Here is a 17226-nt window from a genome sequence, read left to right as displayed (position 1 = left end):
TTAAAAAATTAGGTACGATTTCTAAAAGGGGGGTTCTAACTTCACACACTTGATCAAAGAACAGCTTTTTTTTAACACAAGTAAAATAATAAAAATTTAAGAACACATCCTTAGACAATATGAAATCAACATCTTTAGAACATTTTCAAATCAAGATAAAATAAATTGCACGACTGGGGTCGCACGTACTTGCTCTTATGGTAAATGTTACTCTAATGTTAAAGTTTTTTATTGAACAAAATTAGGGAAAATTTGACATTTTCACGGAATTTCGTTAGTGGTACAAAAAAAATAAAATCCGTTTTTATAAATAATAAAATACCGTTTTAAATGATCTTTTACAAAAAACAAAGTATGCCATTTTATTTCTAGTATAAAAACGAATTTTTAGAAAAAAATTTTCGAAAATCGTTAGAGCCGTTTTTTAAAAAAATAATTTTTTATATATAAAAATTTTCTAACATTTTTCAAAAAAAAAGTTGATATGCAATTTTGAATAAATAATTAATTTACACATAAAAACAAAATTTCAAATTTTTTCACCAACTCGTTTCCAAAAAATTGATTTTAAAAAATAAAATTTTGAAATATTTTTTAAAAATCCAAAAATGTGGTTTTTGAAAAATTTTAAATTTTTTTAAATAATGATTGATTAAACGTTTCTGTATTAAAAATTTGGTCGAAATCTGTTATGTTGTTTATGAGAAATTCATAAATCAAAAAAACCGTTCTATGGCAGGTACCGTTGATAACGGTACAAAAAATATTTTTTTTATTGTCAAAGAAGGCTCTTATCTGTAACAGTAAGCAGAAAAATTTTAATTAAAATCGTTAGAGCCGTTTTTGAAATAAATCAACTTTTCTGTTTCCGTTATAAGACAGGTACCGTTAGTTTTGGTCCTAAAAAAAAAACTTCAATTTCTCCTCTAGGGAATCACTCAAAACTGTTAACTACCAAGTTTAAAAAAAATCCCTTCAGTAGTTTAGGATGTAGCTCGAGGTTCTTACAGACAGACAGACAGACAGACAGACAGAATTGCCGGACCCACTTTTTTGGCATTCTCCATCATCGTAATGTCATGTAAAATTGTTATATCGAGTTCGATTATTTTTACGAATCCTAAACTTGCCCTATAGTACCTATATCGCAAGTAAAAAGATGACTCTGAAAAAAAAATTAAAATCATGAAATTTAAAATTTTAAGCAATTTGAACTCTAAGAGTCAGTTTAGACATGCAACCCAGTTGTGCATTTTATTTTAAGTTGAAATTCAATGAAAACTCGGAGAAGTCGAGCCATCGTAGTTTTTGCTTAACGCACTCAAAACACAATCATTTTGCTCAAGAACGAATTTATGGGCACAATTTTTTTCTTGACTAAAAGCCTGAACGCCAAAAATTTGAGAAGACGATGGTTTTTATTCAAGATTGTGGCCAAACGAGCATTTTGCTCAAGATTTTCGAAAGAAAAGAATAAGAATAGATTTTTCTATGTACGAGTAGAGTTAAAATCATTGAAATCTTAGTTTTCTTTACATTCTGCAGAAGTATTTCAAAGTTTAAAGAAACCACCACAATCCACCCACCCACAGATTTACTTATTTATTTTTCTTGTTAAACAAAAAGACATAAAACAGTTTATCTTCATATTTTTTTTGCATTATTGCAACAGAAACCGGTCAGTCCCGTCTTGCAATCAACTTTACTATACGCCTATATTCAGTCATCAATGGTTTAAAACAAGTTCAAGTATTTTACCTATTCAATGCAAGGTCTCTCTAATACACAATGCAAAAATCTAATCGAGATTTTTCTGTTCCTTAAAAGAAAATTTACTGCAGTATAAAAGCCAAGTATCAAACAATAACTCTATTAGTTATATTTTTTAATTGAGTGTGGTCATATGCAAAGAACTACTATTTTCATTTCTATTTGAATAAAACAGCGCCATGGAACAGCTTTTGGTATGGAATGCGACATAACTTGATGACTACTTCGAAGGCTTTAACTTTAATTTAAAAATTACCATCTTCGGCAGGTAGCACTTCTGGCAGTGGCCACAACATTGACTTCATCGGGAGTAGCTGGGAGTGTTTTGCATGGAATTCCTGGCGGACCTGGAGCTTATCCACAGTTGATACCTTATGAAGTTGCCTATTCGAATGTACATTCACCACTCCTGCTGTCACAACTTCATGGCTTGAGTATTGATGAAGCTTTAACAGCTGCTAGGAATAATGAAGCTCTTGCTGTAGCTGGCAATGGACATGAACATATTCCTGCACCGGTAGTTGAAAATTCAGCGGAAGAAGCTGACAAAAGTCGGCTCATAACACAGGAACAATTGTACGCGCAAATTTTTGGAGGTCCTCCGGGGTCTTCTGAGGGTAGTAATGCAATCGAAGAGGTACCAGCATCGTCACCAACAACGGTAGTCGAAAGTGCACCATCATCTCAGGGATCAGAAATTTCAGTCTCAGATCTACAAGAACCTCAAACGTTACCAGAACTGCCTCCAACTCCGATATCGATAGCTCCAGACCAAAATGAGTCATTAGCACTTCCTGAAGCTATACCCACTAAAAGTATTGGTGAAGTTATCATCAAAGCAGAAGAAGGCAAAGTCCAAATGCAAGCATCTCTTGTGTCAGGCGGTGAGAATAGAGTCCATGTTTCAGTTGGAGACGTTCCCAGCCTCGTTACTGATTCGGTTCCAGTAATAATTCCAGAATTATTACCCACAAAAAGCACAAAATCACACGGTGTAGCCAATGTAAATGTTAACGTGAATGTAAATGTGAATGGAGACGGAACCGGAAGTGTAATTAATTCAACTTCTGTTGCAGATATTATTGCACCAATTAAAACGGGACAACACAAAAAGTGTGATTAAATAATTAAATTTTTGTTTATCTTTTTTTGGTGAAAAGTTTTTTATTTCGGGGGTGACCATTGTGTTTTGGGTTTGTTTTAATTTATTTTTAGTTTTATTTTTATTCAAAATGAATCCTCTCAGACTGCAGAAGGACACACATTTGTCCTGTGAAAGAAGTTTTTATTTTTGTTTTAAGTCAATTTTGCTTTATGTAATCAAGAAAAACTTTGGAAAGTTTTGATTTGAATGCATTTTTGTTGTTTTTTTTTTTTAGTTTTCTTCTTTTTTTTCTGTCTTAATTTTGAAAAGTTTAAATTTTATTTGATAGAAGAAAAAATCTAAATGACCATATAATAAAGATTGTTATGTCTGCTGGATAAGATATTTCACATCAGACAAGCTTAATAGCTTCTTCTACCAGAGATAATCAAACAAATAATACCCTTGACCTTTGTTTGCAAAGAAAATTGAAAAAAAAACAAAAATCTTTTGAAAGCGGTTAAGGGATGTCGATAGAAAGGCCCTAAAGACATTTGGCTTCTTTAAATAAATGTCTAGTCGCATAAAGCAGTCAATGACATTGTGGTTTTGTGTAAGTGTAAGTACCAAATAGACTATAATCGGTTTATGTGATTCAAAAATAGAATAAAACAATTGTTTTAAGTGATTCTAATTATGATGATTTTTTTTTTTTATGTAAAGTCTTATCAGCTTAACTAAAAAGTGAAATCTGTAATCCCAAAGTGAATATCAACCATTAAATCGGGATTTTATTGTATTTTTATACATTAGGGCGTTCGTTATAAAAGGGTTTCCTTGATTCTCGAAAAACTATTTCAAAATAATTTAAAAAAAAATGTCTAATTTTTGCAGATTTTCATTTTGACGCTAGATGGCGCCCCAAGCGTGTTAAAGTTTTTTCTCATTTGAAATAGGTATCTGATGACTTGAGGAGCTCAGAACTAAAACGGCCTAACCCACATTTTCAAAAAAATCAAACTGAGTACACAGATCGAACGGCAATAAAACAATTTATAATATAAAAATACATCCCCATTAAATTACATTAAATAGAGTTAAAATTAGAGCCAAAAACTTTTGTCACTCTAGTGGACGCCATTTTGGCTTCGTCGACAAAATTGCCTAAATCATTTATAGCAAATGTAGTTTCGGAATAAAAAAAATATCAGACCTTAGCCCAAAAGTATAGCCAACACTCCTAACTAAAAACAATTACAAACTAAGTATTGAATAATATTTTTTTTATAACTTTTACAAGCCAACAAAAAAGAAACCCTGAAAATATGATTTTCTTTAAACTCGTTTTTCTCAAAACGAAATTTTGTGGGTTAGGCCGTTTTGGCGCTGAGCGCCTCACTTATGAGAACATTTTTTTTTTAGATATATTCTTAAAGTAAAACAGTTTTGATGAGGTTCTTGTCTGCATTTAACACTGTTTTCAAAAAGGTACCTATAAACAATTTTTCACATACACACTTTAGTATATTAATCCAGTCAAATAAGGGTTTAACCTCGGAATGAATGTTAGTAGAAATTTTTTTTGCTCAATATCTTCCTTTTGCCATTCTATAACATATCTCAAAAGTCTAGAAAAATCTCATGTCCGCTTGTCGCGATTTCAAGGTCAAATCGCGAAATGGAGATTTTCAAAATTAGCAGAAATAGGCTATGGTACTATATACACATATGATACATGATTTCAAGGTATTTTTTAATGCTGATTCCAAAAAATCTAAAATCAAGACAATCTGACGTCTCTGGAAAAAGTTATACCTGTTTTTCATCTGTCAACTCATATTATTATAACAGTTGCAAACTTACTGCCGAAAAACCCTTAAAAGTTATGGTAGATGAACCAAATTTTGCATGAAGATTTTAGAATCCATCATTATTAAAAATCAAAACAATCCATTACAAAAAATATATATACCTACGAAATAATGGTATTTTTTGATGGAGGGGCAAATTTTAGAATATGCACTAAAGAAGATCCTTGTTCATCTTAGGAATAAGTGCTAATAGGCTAATTTTTTCATTTTAATCTTTGTTTGGATATTCTTTAACTACCCTCAAAAATCTAAAAAAAATCTCATGTCCGCAAGTCCTAATTTTCTTGGTTTGAAGATAAGGTGCAGATTTTAAAATAAGTTGCACCTTATTTTCAAACCAAGAAAATTAGGACTTGCGGACATGAGATTTTTTTTAGATTTTTGAGGGTAGTTAAAGAATATCCAAACAAAGATTAAAATGAAAAAATTAGCCTATTAGCACTTATTCCTAAGATGAACAAGGATCTTCTTTAGTGCATATCCTAAAATTTGCCCCTCCATCAAAAAATACCATTATTTCGTAGGTATATATATTTTTTGTAATGGATTGTTTTGATTTTTAATAATGATGGATTCTAAAATCTTCATGCAAAATTTGGTTCATCTACCATAACTTTTAAGGGTTTTTCGGCAGTAAGTTTGCAACTGTTATAATAATATGAGTTGACAGATGAAAAACAGGTATAACTTTTTCCAGAGACGTCAGATTGTCTTGATTTTAGATTTTTTGGAATCAGCATTAAAAAATACCTTGACATCATGTATCATATGTGTATATAGTACCATAGCCTATTTCTGCTAATTTTGAAAATCTCCATTTCGCGATTTGACCTTGAAATCGCGACAAGCGGACATGAGATTTTTCTAGACTTTTGAGATATGTTATAGAATGGCAAAAGGAAGATATTGAGCAAAAAAAATTTCTACTAACATTCATTCCGAGATTTACCCCTTTTTTCTCCCTATTTTACTGTATTATATCTAAAAAACTGGCCTCATAAGTCAACATTTCAAATGAGAAAAACTTTAACCCTCTTGGGGCGCCGTCTAGCGGCAAAATAAAAATCTTCAAAAATTAGGGGATTTTTTTTAATTATTTTTAAATAGTTTTTTCCACTACTTATAACTGAAAATCAAAAGATTCTAGGATTTCGGGTTGCTCAATTATTTGCAATCGAAATATTTTTTTTGTTCTTCCTTCATTCGGAAGCAGATATTTTCGGATCAGAGTCCCGAAACAGATATGAGATCACAGTGTACAGGCCTCTGCATTTGGCTAAAAAAAATTACAAATTTATTTTTTTAAGATTTTCGAAAATTGTCCAAGGGGTACCCCTTGTCTTAAAATTCGGAACTGTCAAAAATGTTCTCCAAATCCATCGAATGAGACATCAAAAGAAAAGACTCTTTAGAAATTATTCATAACTGAAAACCAGAAACTGGTAGGAGTTCGGGTTGCTTAATTATTTGGAATCGGAATATTTTTTTTTTCTTCCTTTATTAGGTCTGATATTTTGGACCAGAGTCCCAAAACATGTTAAGGTTTAGGTTCACATAGTGAACAGGCCCATTCACTTAGCTGAACAAATTACAAATTTATTTTTTTAAGATTTTCGAAAATTATGCAAATTATGTCTAAAAATTCGGAATTTTCAAAAGTTTTCTCAAAATCCATCGAATGACCCATCAAAAGAAAGGACTCTTTAGACTTTATTCAGAACTGAAACCCAAAAGTTGGTAGGAGTTCAGGTAGCTGAATTAATTGCAATCGAAATATTTTTTTTTCCTTAATTCGGAAGCAGATATTTTCGGATCAGAGTCCCGAAACAAGTTTTGGTTTACAGATATGAGATCACAGTGAACAAAATTATTTTTTTAAGATTTTCGAAAATTATCCAAGGGGTACCCCTTGTCTAAAAATTCGGAATTTTCAAAAATTCTCTCGAAATCCATCGAATGAGACATCAAGAGAAAGGACTTTTTAGACATTATTCATAACTGAAAACCAAAAGTTGGAAGGTTTTCGGGTTGCTGAATTATTTGCAATCGAAATGTATTTTTTTTTTCTTCCTTTATTCGGAATCAGATATTTTCGGATCAGAGTTTTTAAGATTTTCTAAAAATTCGGAATTTTCAAGAATTATCTCGAAATTCATCGAATGAAACATCAAAAGTTGGTAGGAGTTCAGGTTGCTGAATTAATTGCAATCGAAATATTTGTTTTTCCTTCATTCGGAAGCAGATATTTTCGGATTAAAGTCCCGAAACAAGTTTTGGTGAGTGATTTGGAGTAAATAACTGTTTTTTTAAACATTTTTTGTGTAAAAATTTTTAGGTAAATGTAAAAAACGTAAAAAAAATGGCATTTAACTGTAAAAACGGTAACAAAACTTGAAATTGGGACAGATTGCCATTCGAAGTTATCATCATTGGGTTTTCAACATGTAATTTTCAATTTTTTTACATCGAGTATTTTAAATGTAATAACCCTTGTAAAAAAACTCTGACAGCCACCAAATAGGCATTCCCTCGGAAAAAAATGTATTTGTTAAAATATAGTTTTAGGTAACACTGAAGAAACTTCAAACTTAAAATACATTATTTGTGTTCCTTTTAAAATGTCCAAGACATGATTCTAACTTTTGGCAAATGCATTTTAAACTTTCACCCCCTATACTCTCCACACTTCTTGCAACTTTAATTATTATTATTGAAGAAGAACAAAGTTTTATCGAAATTAAAGGACAAACTCGCATCCTCCCTGCAAAAAAAAAAAAAAATTAAAAAAAAAGTTAAAAAATAGAAATAAAAATCCTTTTGAACAAAGAGAGAGAGAAAGAGCGAAAGATAGACCAATAGAAATAACAGAACAAAGTTTTAATGACATTTGTGGTTCACATTTCGTTTTGGTGGCTGGCATACTTCCTACTCAAACACACACACAAACATACAACAACAATTCTTCTGCACTATCTTTTAACCTCAGAGGTCTCATTACAGCCACTAACCACATTGTCACCACTTGGATTTGCACTAGAACCAGCACCAGTAGCAGCAGCATTGTTGGCTCTATTCACATTTGCCATAGCCACAGCTTCGGATAGTGCCTGCAAATGAGCGGCTTTGGCTGTGGCAACTTCGGGTGAATCTGGTATTTCCACTACTGCAACAATTGATGGTTGGGGTAAATTTGTTGCTGCCACTCGAAATCCTTCGCCATTGCCATCATCGGACGAGACATACGATACGGTCTGGAGTTTTCCTTCTGCAGCAGCGTCTATGTAATTATATGCACCTCGCGTTAACCCACCATAAAGGAGTTTGAATTCTTGCTTTGAACTATGTTCGTTTGCATAGCCATAGTTATTATAGTGGCCAAATTCATCCTGTACATGGAACTGAGATGTTGTTGGCCATACCAATGGTTTGGGTAGAGAAGAAATAGTGTGTGATGGGAAGACTAAAAATAAAATATTAGAAATATCTGTATAGGAAGGTGAAATAGGAAAAATGGGTGTTTTCAAACAAAATGATCAAAACTAAATAATATTTTGGACCCAACTTAAATTTAATTCTTAAGTGGAAAAAGAACAATTCCTTTAAGCAGCTTGTAAGCAGATCTCCTAAGAAAATATCAGATGACAATTCACGACTTATCGATTTTGCAGCACTTCGTAAAGGGAAAATAAGAAGCACTTAGTTTCCTAGTTTCCACACAAGAATCTTGCGGCTTGCAGAAGTTATCAACACTAACGGAATCGACAAACAGTATGACGCACAGCGACAGCGTACACAGAATCTGAACTCAAGGAGATTGAAAATTCTAGCTACTTATCGAAATAACAACCAAAAGCGAAGTTTTTTATAAAAAAATCAAAAAAACTCGCCGCTGGATCTACAACCGGAACGCAAGCTTATTTAGTGTTTAGGAACTGGGTTAGGCAAAAATGAAACTTTAGTCATGACGAAATGCTTTATAGTAAACATTGATATAACTATTATTCGAAATGATTTTGCGTTGAAGATGAACATTTTAAAATCAACGTGGAAAAAGGTTAATTTTTGATGGTTTCGTATCTTAAAGTCACATAAATCAAAGTAGTTCATCTTTGAAACAAAGGTGTTTCAACTTCAATTTATTTTTTTCCCTCAGTGTAACCATATCAACGCTTTGGCCCCAAAAAGCAGAAGATGCCAGAAACAATTATACAACAGCAGAAAAGTGTATAGGATGACTTTGGAGCTGGCAGGTTTTCAGAACTGCAAATAACATCTGGGGTAAGATAAAGGTGATAACCTTTTAAGATGACAATCAGCTCAGTAGGTCAAAAGAACCATTTTTCTCCGGTTTCAAACAGCATTTTCGATTAAAATAAACAACATTTTCAATACCAAAGATATCGAGAGAACTACTGCTTTTTTAAGCTTCTAAAAACGGGAGATTTGAAGACAGATTTGCATTTTCACTGCATTTGCCAATAAAATAGCAAAAAATGTTGTGGAACGCATAAAAGAAGCCCTCTAAGCCAGAATTAATGAACAAGAATAATTCTAGTATTCCACAGTGGAGCCACCGATATTGATCACATAAACACTCTGATCCCAACAAGCATTGCGTTGCTTTGAATATCATCTATTCACGGACTTTGAGAGGGCGTGAACAGGAATTTTATTTGTCTTGCTTTCCAGAGGTGAGGTATCCTAAAGAAGCAATATAAGCAAAATACTGTGGGTCAAAATAAAATAAGATTTTCAGACGAATCCGATGTTCAAAGTGGAGTAAGACAGGGTTGTATACTGTCACCACTTTTATTTTTAATCGTAATAATCGATGTACCTCGCGCAACCCTGACAGAAAATGGAGGATTCTGGACATAATATATAAAACATTTACACTACGCCAACGACGTATGATTACCATATTACAAAATCATGGGATTTTCCATGATTTTGTAAGATCAAATGACGTCAAAAAAAAAGAAGGAAAAATCGTGAAAATTAAAACGAGAAAAGCAAAGATGATTAGCCTCGGAACCTATAGTCATACTTTAAAATAAAAATTTCTTAACTGTCGGAGAGAAAGAAGAGATTTTCCAATGTCTTTTGGGGTAGGGTCTCTACCGAAGGCGGAACCAAACAAGACCATGACTGCGTTCGGGATGTTGTCCAATATTTTTTCAGCATAAAAACCAAGCTATGGAGCAAGATATGCAGCAATCCAGTAAAACTCACTCACTCAAGAAGGCAGAAAGGTCGTAATACCGAGACAATACAGATAAGCTCATGGCCGAAAAAAGTTAAGGCAAAGTCAGCGCAATTTGGGAAGAGCTGGAACAAGCTGAAGTACATTTCTGGAAACAGCACACAATAAGACTCAGGTAAAGTTTCAAGCCTCACTCAGGAACATAATAGTCTGAGGACCTAAGTAAAGCATAGTATAATGGATTGGAAGATCTTCCAATATTGGCCAAACTGTCTGTTTTACTGTTGGATGATTCTATCTAAAAATTAGACAAATCTTTGGAAAAAAATCGGCTGACAACTTTTTGTCTTCTAATCAAAAATTGTCAATTTACACTGTTGGAAGACTAAAGTTAAGAAAAAATTTTTTAGACTTATTGGAAGACAATTTTATTGACAGACGACAGAGAATATGAAACTTTATTTTAGAAGTGAAGTTTTTTTTGTAAAATCATTAGGTTGTGAAAAAAACATCGAGATCGAGGCATTGTCGGTCTTTTCCTGACCTACATTTTGTTCGCATCTTCTTAAGATGTTTATTTATGCTCTGCAAAACCTGCATCCCAAAAAATACAGTGTGGGATCAAACTCCTGAATAAACTGCAAAATTTCTAACTGTTCGAACTGTTTTTCTCTATTAGAATGAGCAGTGTCTTAAACAACCCCATAACACTTTTTCAATTTTTCTCAATAATCAATACAAAAAATGCCTTCCAACTAAAATTGGACGATGTTGTTGGCATAAACTTCATCCAATAACCAATAACCAATAATTCTATAACCGTCCAATTTTATTAGAAAATTTGAAAAATTCATAATTGCAAGAAATTTTCCAATTTGTTGATAGAAAATATGGAACATGATTGGCAGCCATTTTATCACTTTTGACAGATAAAATTAAATGTTTACATGGTCGATAGAAAATTAGTAAAAATTTGTTGTTGAAAAATCGGTTAAAAACGAACCTTCACACTTCACATTGAAGAAGCAATATTATGGATTGGTAAAAATGACCAATAAGATAAGGAAGTAAGGCTAAAAATGCGAAATAATTCTGTTTACACATTAAAAGACCAAATTTTTGGAAAATTCGTTCATTCAGTTATTTGAGAACACCCTGTTAACCATTTTCTGTATTAAGCTGCATTATATATTATAGCTGACTGTGATCTTCAATCATGTTCTCTTCGACTCACCTTGGATAATAATATTTCAGCTTGTCTGCTTCTTCCGTTAAAATTGGGGTTGGGGTCGATGTTGGAAAGGTAGATGGTTGATCTGCTGCTAATGCTGTTGAGGGAGTCTGGTCCAAAAACACTGAAGGAATTACTGGCAAGGATTCCTCTTTTCCAAGTAAACTTGGTGGTTGAGCAGATGATTGATTGCTGGGAGTTTCTTCAGATTTCGTTTCGTCTGCGCTTCCTCTACTGGCATCATCATCATCATCATCACAATCATCTTCGACGTTGTCGTCGTCAGCAAAAGAAGAAGCATCTTTCAAGGGAGTTTCAGTTCTTTGAATGACAGTGGCTAATGGAGATGATATATCATAGTTCACATCCAGCAGTGGAAGGAGATGATTGGCCAGAACAAGTGAGGGTTGTGTATATGATGAGTATGCTAATGCATACGGATACGAGTATTGATATGAATACGCCGCCGGTACTCCAGATGCATACAAAATGCTGCCAGCTACGCCATTAACAACCAGTCGAGATGCGACACACACAACAAGTAGAATAGTGGATTCTGCTGATGCTTCCTATATCAAAGAAAATGATTATGGAAACAATAAATCTGGTGGATGGTATAACATTTGGTAGTCAGAGTCGCAGCTATAGTCAGTTATTCTATACCCGTGTTCGAGTATATCCATATCCCATGTTACTACTGGATGAGCGAATTTAATTTCAATGTTTTTGATTTGTGCCTGCAGCTGCATACAGGTTTATTCAGATCTTGATATGCAATTCAACTATTTTATTCAATGTTTGTGTTGATGCTTTTATATCGATATGGTTGGTATGAGTTTTGATGGAAACAGTATCACTTTTATTTCAACAATGTAGGCAATTATTCTGAGACAAGCAATTAGTCTTGTCTTTCACTCACTGGTTTTCTTAGTTGTGATGAATTGAAATCTAGAATAGAATTAAGTTTGTTATACATTAGATATAGTTGAATGTATGGTCATAGGTCAGACCTCTTATCTTGTAATTTCATTTATCACGGGTTTCACTGGCTTAATGAAAACATTATATTGCATTCTAGATATAAATACCATTCTAAGAAATTAAATGAAAAGCAAAAAAAAAAAACATCAATCACAATTTAATTGTTATTATGAAATTTAAACTTGTATACCTACATATATTATACTAGTTTATAAATGAATGTTCATGAATATTAAAAATTTTTACAAAAACATTTCTAGTTAATAAAATAAATGTTAATAATTAATATTCACATTCACACAAATATCAAGATGGGATAAAAATATATTCAATTCGATTTTTTTTTTATTTCAGTTCAATTGAGGAACTTACATCAAAAGGTGGCTATTTTTCAAAGTTTGGATCTGCCTAACTTAAGCTAAAGATTAAGACCTTTCATATTTATATCGGTATGTTTCTTAAAAACGAAATAACTTTTTGAATCCTATCATAATTTACAAGAAAAAGCTAAAAAAAAAAATAACCTTTTTTGTTTTTTTTCTCATTATATCAAATTTTTTTATATGAAAAGCTTACAAAAAAATTACATACCTTAAAGTTTAGTATTTCTTCTTTTTTATCTTCTAACACCATTAACTACATAATAAATTTAACATCATCTGAAAGCTTATTATTTTACCTTTTATATGACGATTCAATCATATTTCTACAATGCCTACAAAAAAAGTTAGAATAGTGAATACTTGGGATAAAAAAACTTGATTTTCGCGTTCTCAGTCAAAATTCATTTTAGAATACCAATTTTTTGCACATGCATTGATTGATTGATTGATATTTGGGGTATAGGATGCACTGCGACCTGTAAGATCTATTGTACCCCCCTATTAAGCTAAATGAGTTAGTACCTCATTTTATAGCTCCTCCTCTAACCTGATTCCTTTCATGAAATTGATTATTTGGGGTATTTTCAAAGAGTGCAATTTATCCTCTTCGACTTGGTAGCGACCCATGTGTTTAAATCTTAGTGCATTGCAACTACCCAGGATGTGGTCTGGTGTTTCTTCTTCTTCGCTACAGAATCTACATATTGCACTATTTACTAAACCCAAAATATGTAGGTGCCTTCTTAACTTACAGTGGCCAGTGAGGAGCCCAGTGATTAACCTGAGATTGTTCCTACTTAGACTGATACATGATTTGAAACGCTCTCGGTTGTAGTTCCCGAGGAGCATTTTCGATTGTCTCAGTTTTGGTAGTTCTGCCCAGTTTTTTGCTCTCCTGGACTCCTCGTCTAGTTTTATTTTATTTTTAATGACATTTTCTCCTATTCCGCAATACGGTTCGGGTCCCATTAGAGGGGAATTTGCTCCCGTTTTTGCTAAGGAGTCCGCCTCCTCGTTACCCTGGACACCAACGTGCCCAGGTTCCCAGTGGAGAGTGACTTTGTTTATTTTGCCAAGTTCGTTAAGTTTTCCTATACACTCCAATACTAGCTTGGAGTTGATTTCGTAGGATTTAAGTGCTTTTAGGGCAGCTTGACTATCAGACATAATGGCAATATTTTTATTCCGGTGATTTAATTCGAGGTTTATTTCTGCACATTTTACAATGGCATTTACCTCAGCTTGAAAGATACTTGGGGATTGACCCATAGGTACGGAGAGTTTGGTACTAGGCCCAAAGACGCCTGCCCCTGTACCTTCCGCTGTTCTCGACCCGTCTGTGTACCATTTGATGGTATTTTCTTTAAAAGAGTAGTTGATAGATTCACCTACCCAATCTTTTTTACTACTGAGATGTATATTGTAGTTTTTCACAAAGTTATAATTTGTGACTATTGCATCTCTTGGAAAGTCAAGGAAGTTTTCTTCTGAGGATCTGGACAGGAATTCTCTTTCTCTGTTGCCTATGCATTTTCCAGCCCCAGTTCCTTCCTTGGCAAATCTCATGATAGCTCCCTTAGCAGCACTTTCAATGATAAGGTGAAGTGGAGTTAAATCAAGAATTACCTCCATTGCTGCTGTAGGGCATGTTCTCATAGCCCCGGTTATGCAGACACATGCGAGTCTTTGCACTTTATCTAGCGATTTCCTAGTTGTTGCAAGATCGGTTCTTTTGTGCCAAGCCACCGCACCATAGGTAATTATAGGTCTTACCATCATAGTGTACATCCATCTTAGGATGTATGGTTTGCAGCCCCATGAATTGCTTGCTAATCTTTTGCAAATCATTAAGGCTTTCGTAGCTTTACCAGTGGTTATTTCTACGTGTTTGTTCCAGAGGAGTTTACTGTCTAGTGTGATACCTAGATACTTAACCTCCTTCTGTGTTTCTATTACTTCTCCAGCTAACCGTATAGGTTTCATACGTGGAAGAAGTCTTTTTTTGGTAAATGGTATAATTGTTGTCTTGGTAGGATTGATGTTAAGTCCTGCCGATAGACACCATTTCCGAATGTTTTTCAATCCTCCTTGAATAATATCGCAAAGAGTTTCTTCAAACTTCCCGCTGGCTATTATTACTATATCATCGGCAAAACCGAGACATCGTATACCTAGGGAAGTTAGATTTTCTAGTAGTTCATCAACAACAATACTCCAAAGCAAGGGTGAAAGGACCCCCCCCTGAGGACAGCCTCTTGTTGTGATGATAGTTTGTACATTAAGACCTGCCCTTACCTCAGCTGTTCTTGTGCTCAGCATTTCATTGATCCATCTCACTACAGTGATAGGAACTTTTTTCCTTTCAAGAGCTTTGTTTACAGCGACATGTGAGGTGTTATCAAATGCTCCCTCTATGTCTAGAAAAGCACATAGGGCTGTTTCTTTTGCATCCAAAGCTCTTTGTATGGAATTTGTTAGCTCGTAAAGGGCAGTTTCCGTATGCACATGCATACGCAATACCAAAACCTAAAAGTCCTTTCAGTTTTTGAACCCTACGAAAAATTGCTAAAAATAAAAACCCACTCAAAAATACTTCTAAAAAAGTAGGTGGTTTTCAAAAATTCATGTTTCAAAACTCAGAGACTTAAAAAAATCCGTATTAGACCTTTGATTTTTTTTGTATAATCTTTTGAATGGCATTTTCCAAATTGTGAAAAAAAATGTCCGTTACCTATAATCACTGCATTATTAAAGGGCTGTCATATATTTAAGTTTAAAAAAAACCATTTATAACTTGGTTTTGAAATTTTCTATAATTTTTTCAATATCTTTGTATCCTTACAATAAATTTATCTATAGATTAAAAATAAATTCAACCTTCTGCAATGTTGCGTTTAGGAAATAGTCACTTTTTTGCAATTTTGTTTTACACCGATTTACCCTATTTAATGATTGAATTTTTCAAATTAGTATTCATCTTTAGGTTATTACAAAAACATTTTTTATCTCCAATAGTTTATTTTTAATTGAAATTTTTGCAGCACTGCTAATTGCCATGTTTCATCGATTTATGAGACGTTATCACGTTAAAAAATATTTCTATTGCAAACAATTCAGCAACCCAAACTCCTACAAATGTTTGGTTTACAGTTATGAATACAGTCTAAAAAGTTCTTTCTTCTGTTGTCTCATTCGTTGAATTTGGAGAAAATGTTTGAAAATTCCTTTTTTTCAGGCAAGGGGAACTCTTGCATAATTTTCGAAAATTTAAAAAAAATAAATTTGTAATTTTTTTCGGATCCCGTTTTAATTTTTTTCAGATTTTTTCTCATGCTCCTTTGTGTTTGTACTTAAAAGTTGGTACCTATGCAATTTTGTTTGTTATATCTTTTCCAAATTTTCCAAAAAGACCAGTATATATTCAAAAACACTTCAATACTCTTTTCTCCTTTGTGCTTTGTCCAATATTTTCAACCAAAAACAAAATGCCTCAATAATTCAATCTATACATACATTTTTTTTAGTCTCAATTGACTTAAAAAAAAAACATGGTTAAACTTTTTTCTTTTTGAGTTGCCTTCGTAACAGACAAAACCATCCTCAAAGTTCAATTGTGCTAGCCACTTTTTTTTTTTTTTTGTATTTTCTTTTCTTTTTTTTTTCAAATTTAAATAGAGCTCTTAATGGAATTCGGTTTTTTCCTTTTTATTGCTGCCACTTTATAACGCCTCTTTATGATACTTCTGTCGAACGAACTAATGTTATTAAAAGACACCAAGCACTTTATCAGATAAAGAATCAATTCTTTGAAGTAGCACTTCGGTTTGAGATATAGCAAAACAAACCCTATACCCGGGTCTCCCGTCGTCGTCGTCGGTATGGATTGTCTGTACTGAAGAGGCACAATTAACAAAAGTTCCCTCTTTGACGAAAGGCAAAAATAGGCAATATGTTGGTTTTTTTTTCATGAATGTTTTTTTTTTAGATAATTTTCTTATGAACCTAATCAAAGGGCCAGCAAAATGTAAACTTGATTTTTTTTTTTTGCTGAAAAATTTGGGTCGGAATGTATAAGAGGGCTTGTCGCGTCGTTTGCTCGTTGGTCTTTTATGTTTAAGGAAATTTAAGAAAAGGTTCTTGGGGTTTAAATTGTTAGAAAGTTTTTTTTTTCGAAAAAATTTTCCATCTTCAAAATATGTCAAGAAATTCATCAACATTGAAAAACTCAACAACTCATCACGATTGAAAACTTTTATTCAGAATGCGGACACATTCATAAAATAAACAAACATCCCAACAAGGATCATGGTTCCTTGATTTTCGGGGATATCAATATGTATAAATTTTTTAGTCAAAGTGTGTATATAACACTTCAACTTATATCTGCCCACGCTTTACCTGTGGACAAGTAAACTTCACAAAGTAAACCTTCTCTGGACTTGTAACCAAAGACAAGCAAATCCAAGCGGAACGATACTTTTTTTTTCATCATGTCACCGATACGCAGGGTGTCGAAACAACTAAACAAAACAAAAGAAAACATAACAGAGAAAAGTTTTGTCACTTTTAATTAAAACTTCTTTAATGTTTATCTACGTGAAAGTATAGGCACACACAATATACAAACAAGTCCTTTATATAATTTTTTAGCTTATCTATATTTAAATAAGGTAAAGCTTCGCAGAAGAAAACATAATCATAAA

General features: G+C 33.0%; 2 protein-coding genes across 2 annotated transcripts; one reads left to right on the top strand and one right to left on the bottom strand.

The window, feature by feature from the left end:
• The first annotated feature begins 1842 nt into the window (after positions 1-1842).
• Positions 1843-2919, top strand: LOC129916532 (uncharacterized). The gene is made up of 2 exons (XM_055996533.1): positions 1843-1964; positions 2039-2919. Exons 1-2 carry the CDS (start codon positions 1950-1952, stop codon positions 2891-2893), a joined length of 870 nt encoding a protein of 289 aa, XP_055852508.1. The 5' UTR covers positions 1843-1949; the 3' UTR covers positions 2894-2919.
• Positions 2920-7694: 4775 nt separating this feature from the next.
• LOC129915068 (uncharacterized) lies at positions 7695-11956 on the bottom strand. The gene is made up of 4 exons (XM_055994529.1): positions 11823-11956; positions 11163-11728; positions 8118-8185; positions 7695-8002 (listed from the first exon to the last, which is right to left on the bottom strand). Exons 1-4 carry the CDS (start codon positions 11847-11849, stop codon positions 7695-7697), a joined length of 969 nt encoding a protein of 322 aa, XP_055850504.1. The 5' UTR covers positions 11850-11956.
• Between the last annotated feature and the right edge of the window lie 5270 nt (positions 11957-17226).

The sequence above is a fragment of the Episyrphus balteatus genome, chromosome 3 (genome assembly GCF_945859705.1).
Source record: "Episyrphus balteatus chromosome 3, idEpiBalt1.1, whole genome shotgun sequence".
Lineage (NCBI taxonomy): Eukaryota > Metazoa > Arthropoda > Insecta > Diptera > Syrphidae > Episyrphus > Episyrphus balteatus.
This window is presented reverse-complemented; position numbering and strand designations above follow the sequence as displayed.

What these genes read in the sequence shown, in the direction of transcription:
- LOC129915068 (XM_055994529.1), bottom strand. Translation starts at nt 11,849, where the DNA reads ATGGGATATGGATATACTCGAACACGG. An exon ending in CTGAAATATTATTATCCAAG is followed by an intron (nt 8,186 to 11,162) that starts GTGAGTCGAAGA and finishes TTTTATTTTTAG; the next exon opens with TCTTCCCATCACACACTATT. An exon ending in CAACAACATCTCAGTTCCAT is followed by an intron (nt 8,003 to 8,117) that starts GTACAGGATGAA and finishes ATAATTACATAG; the next exon opens with ACGCTGCTGCAGAAGGAAAA.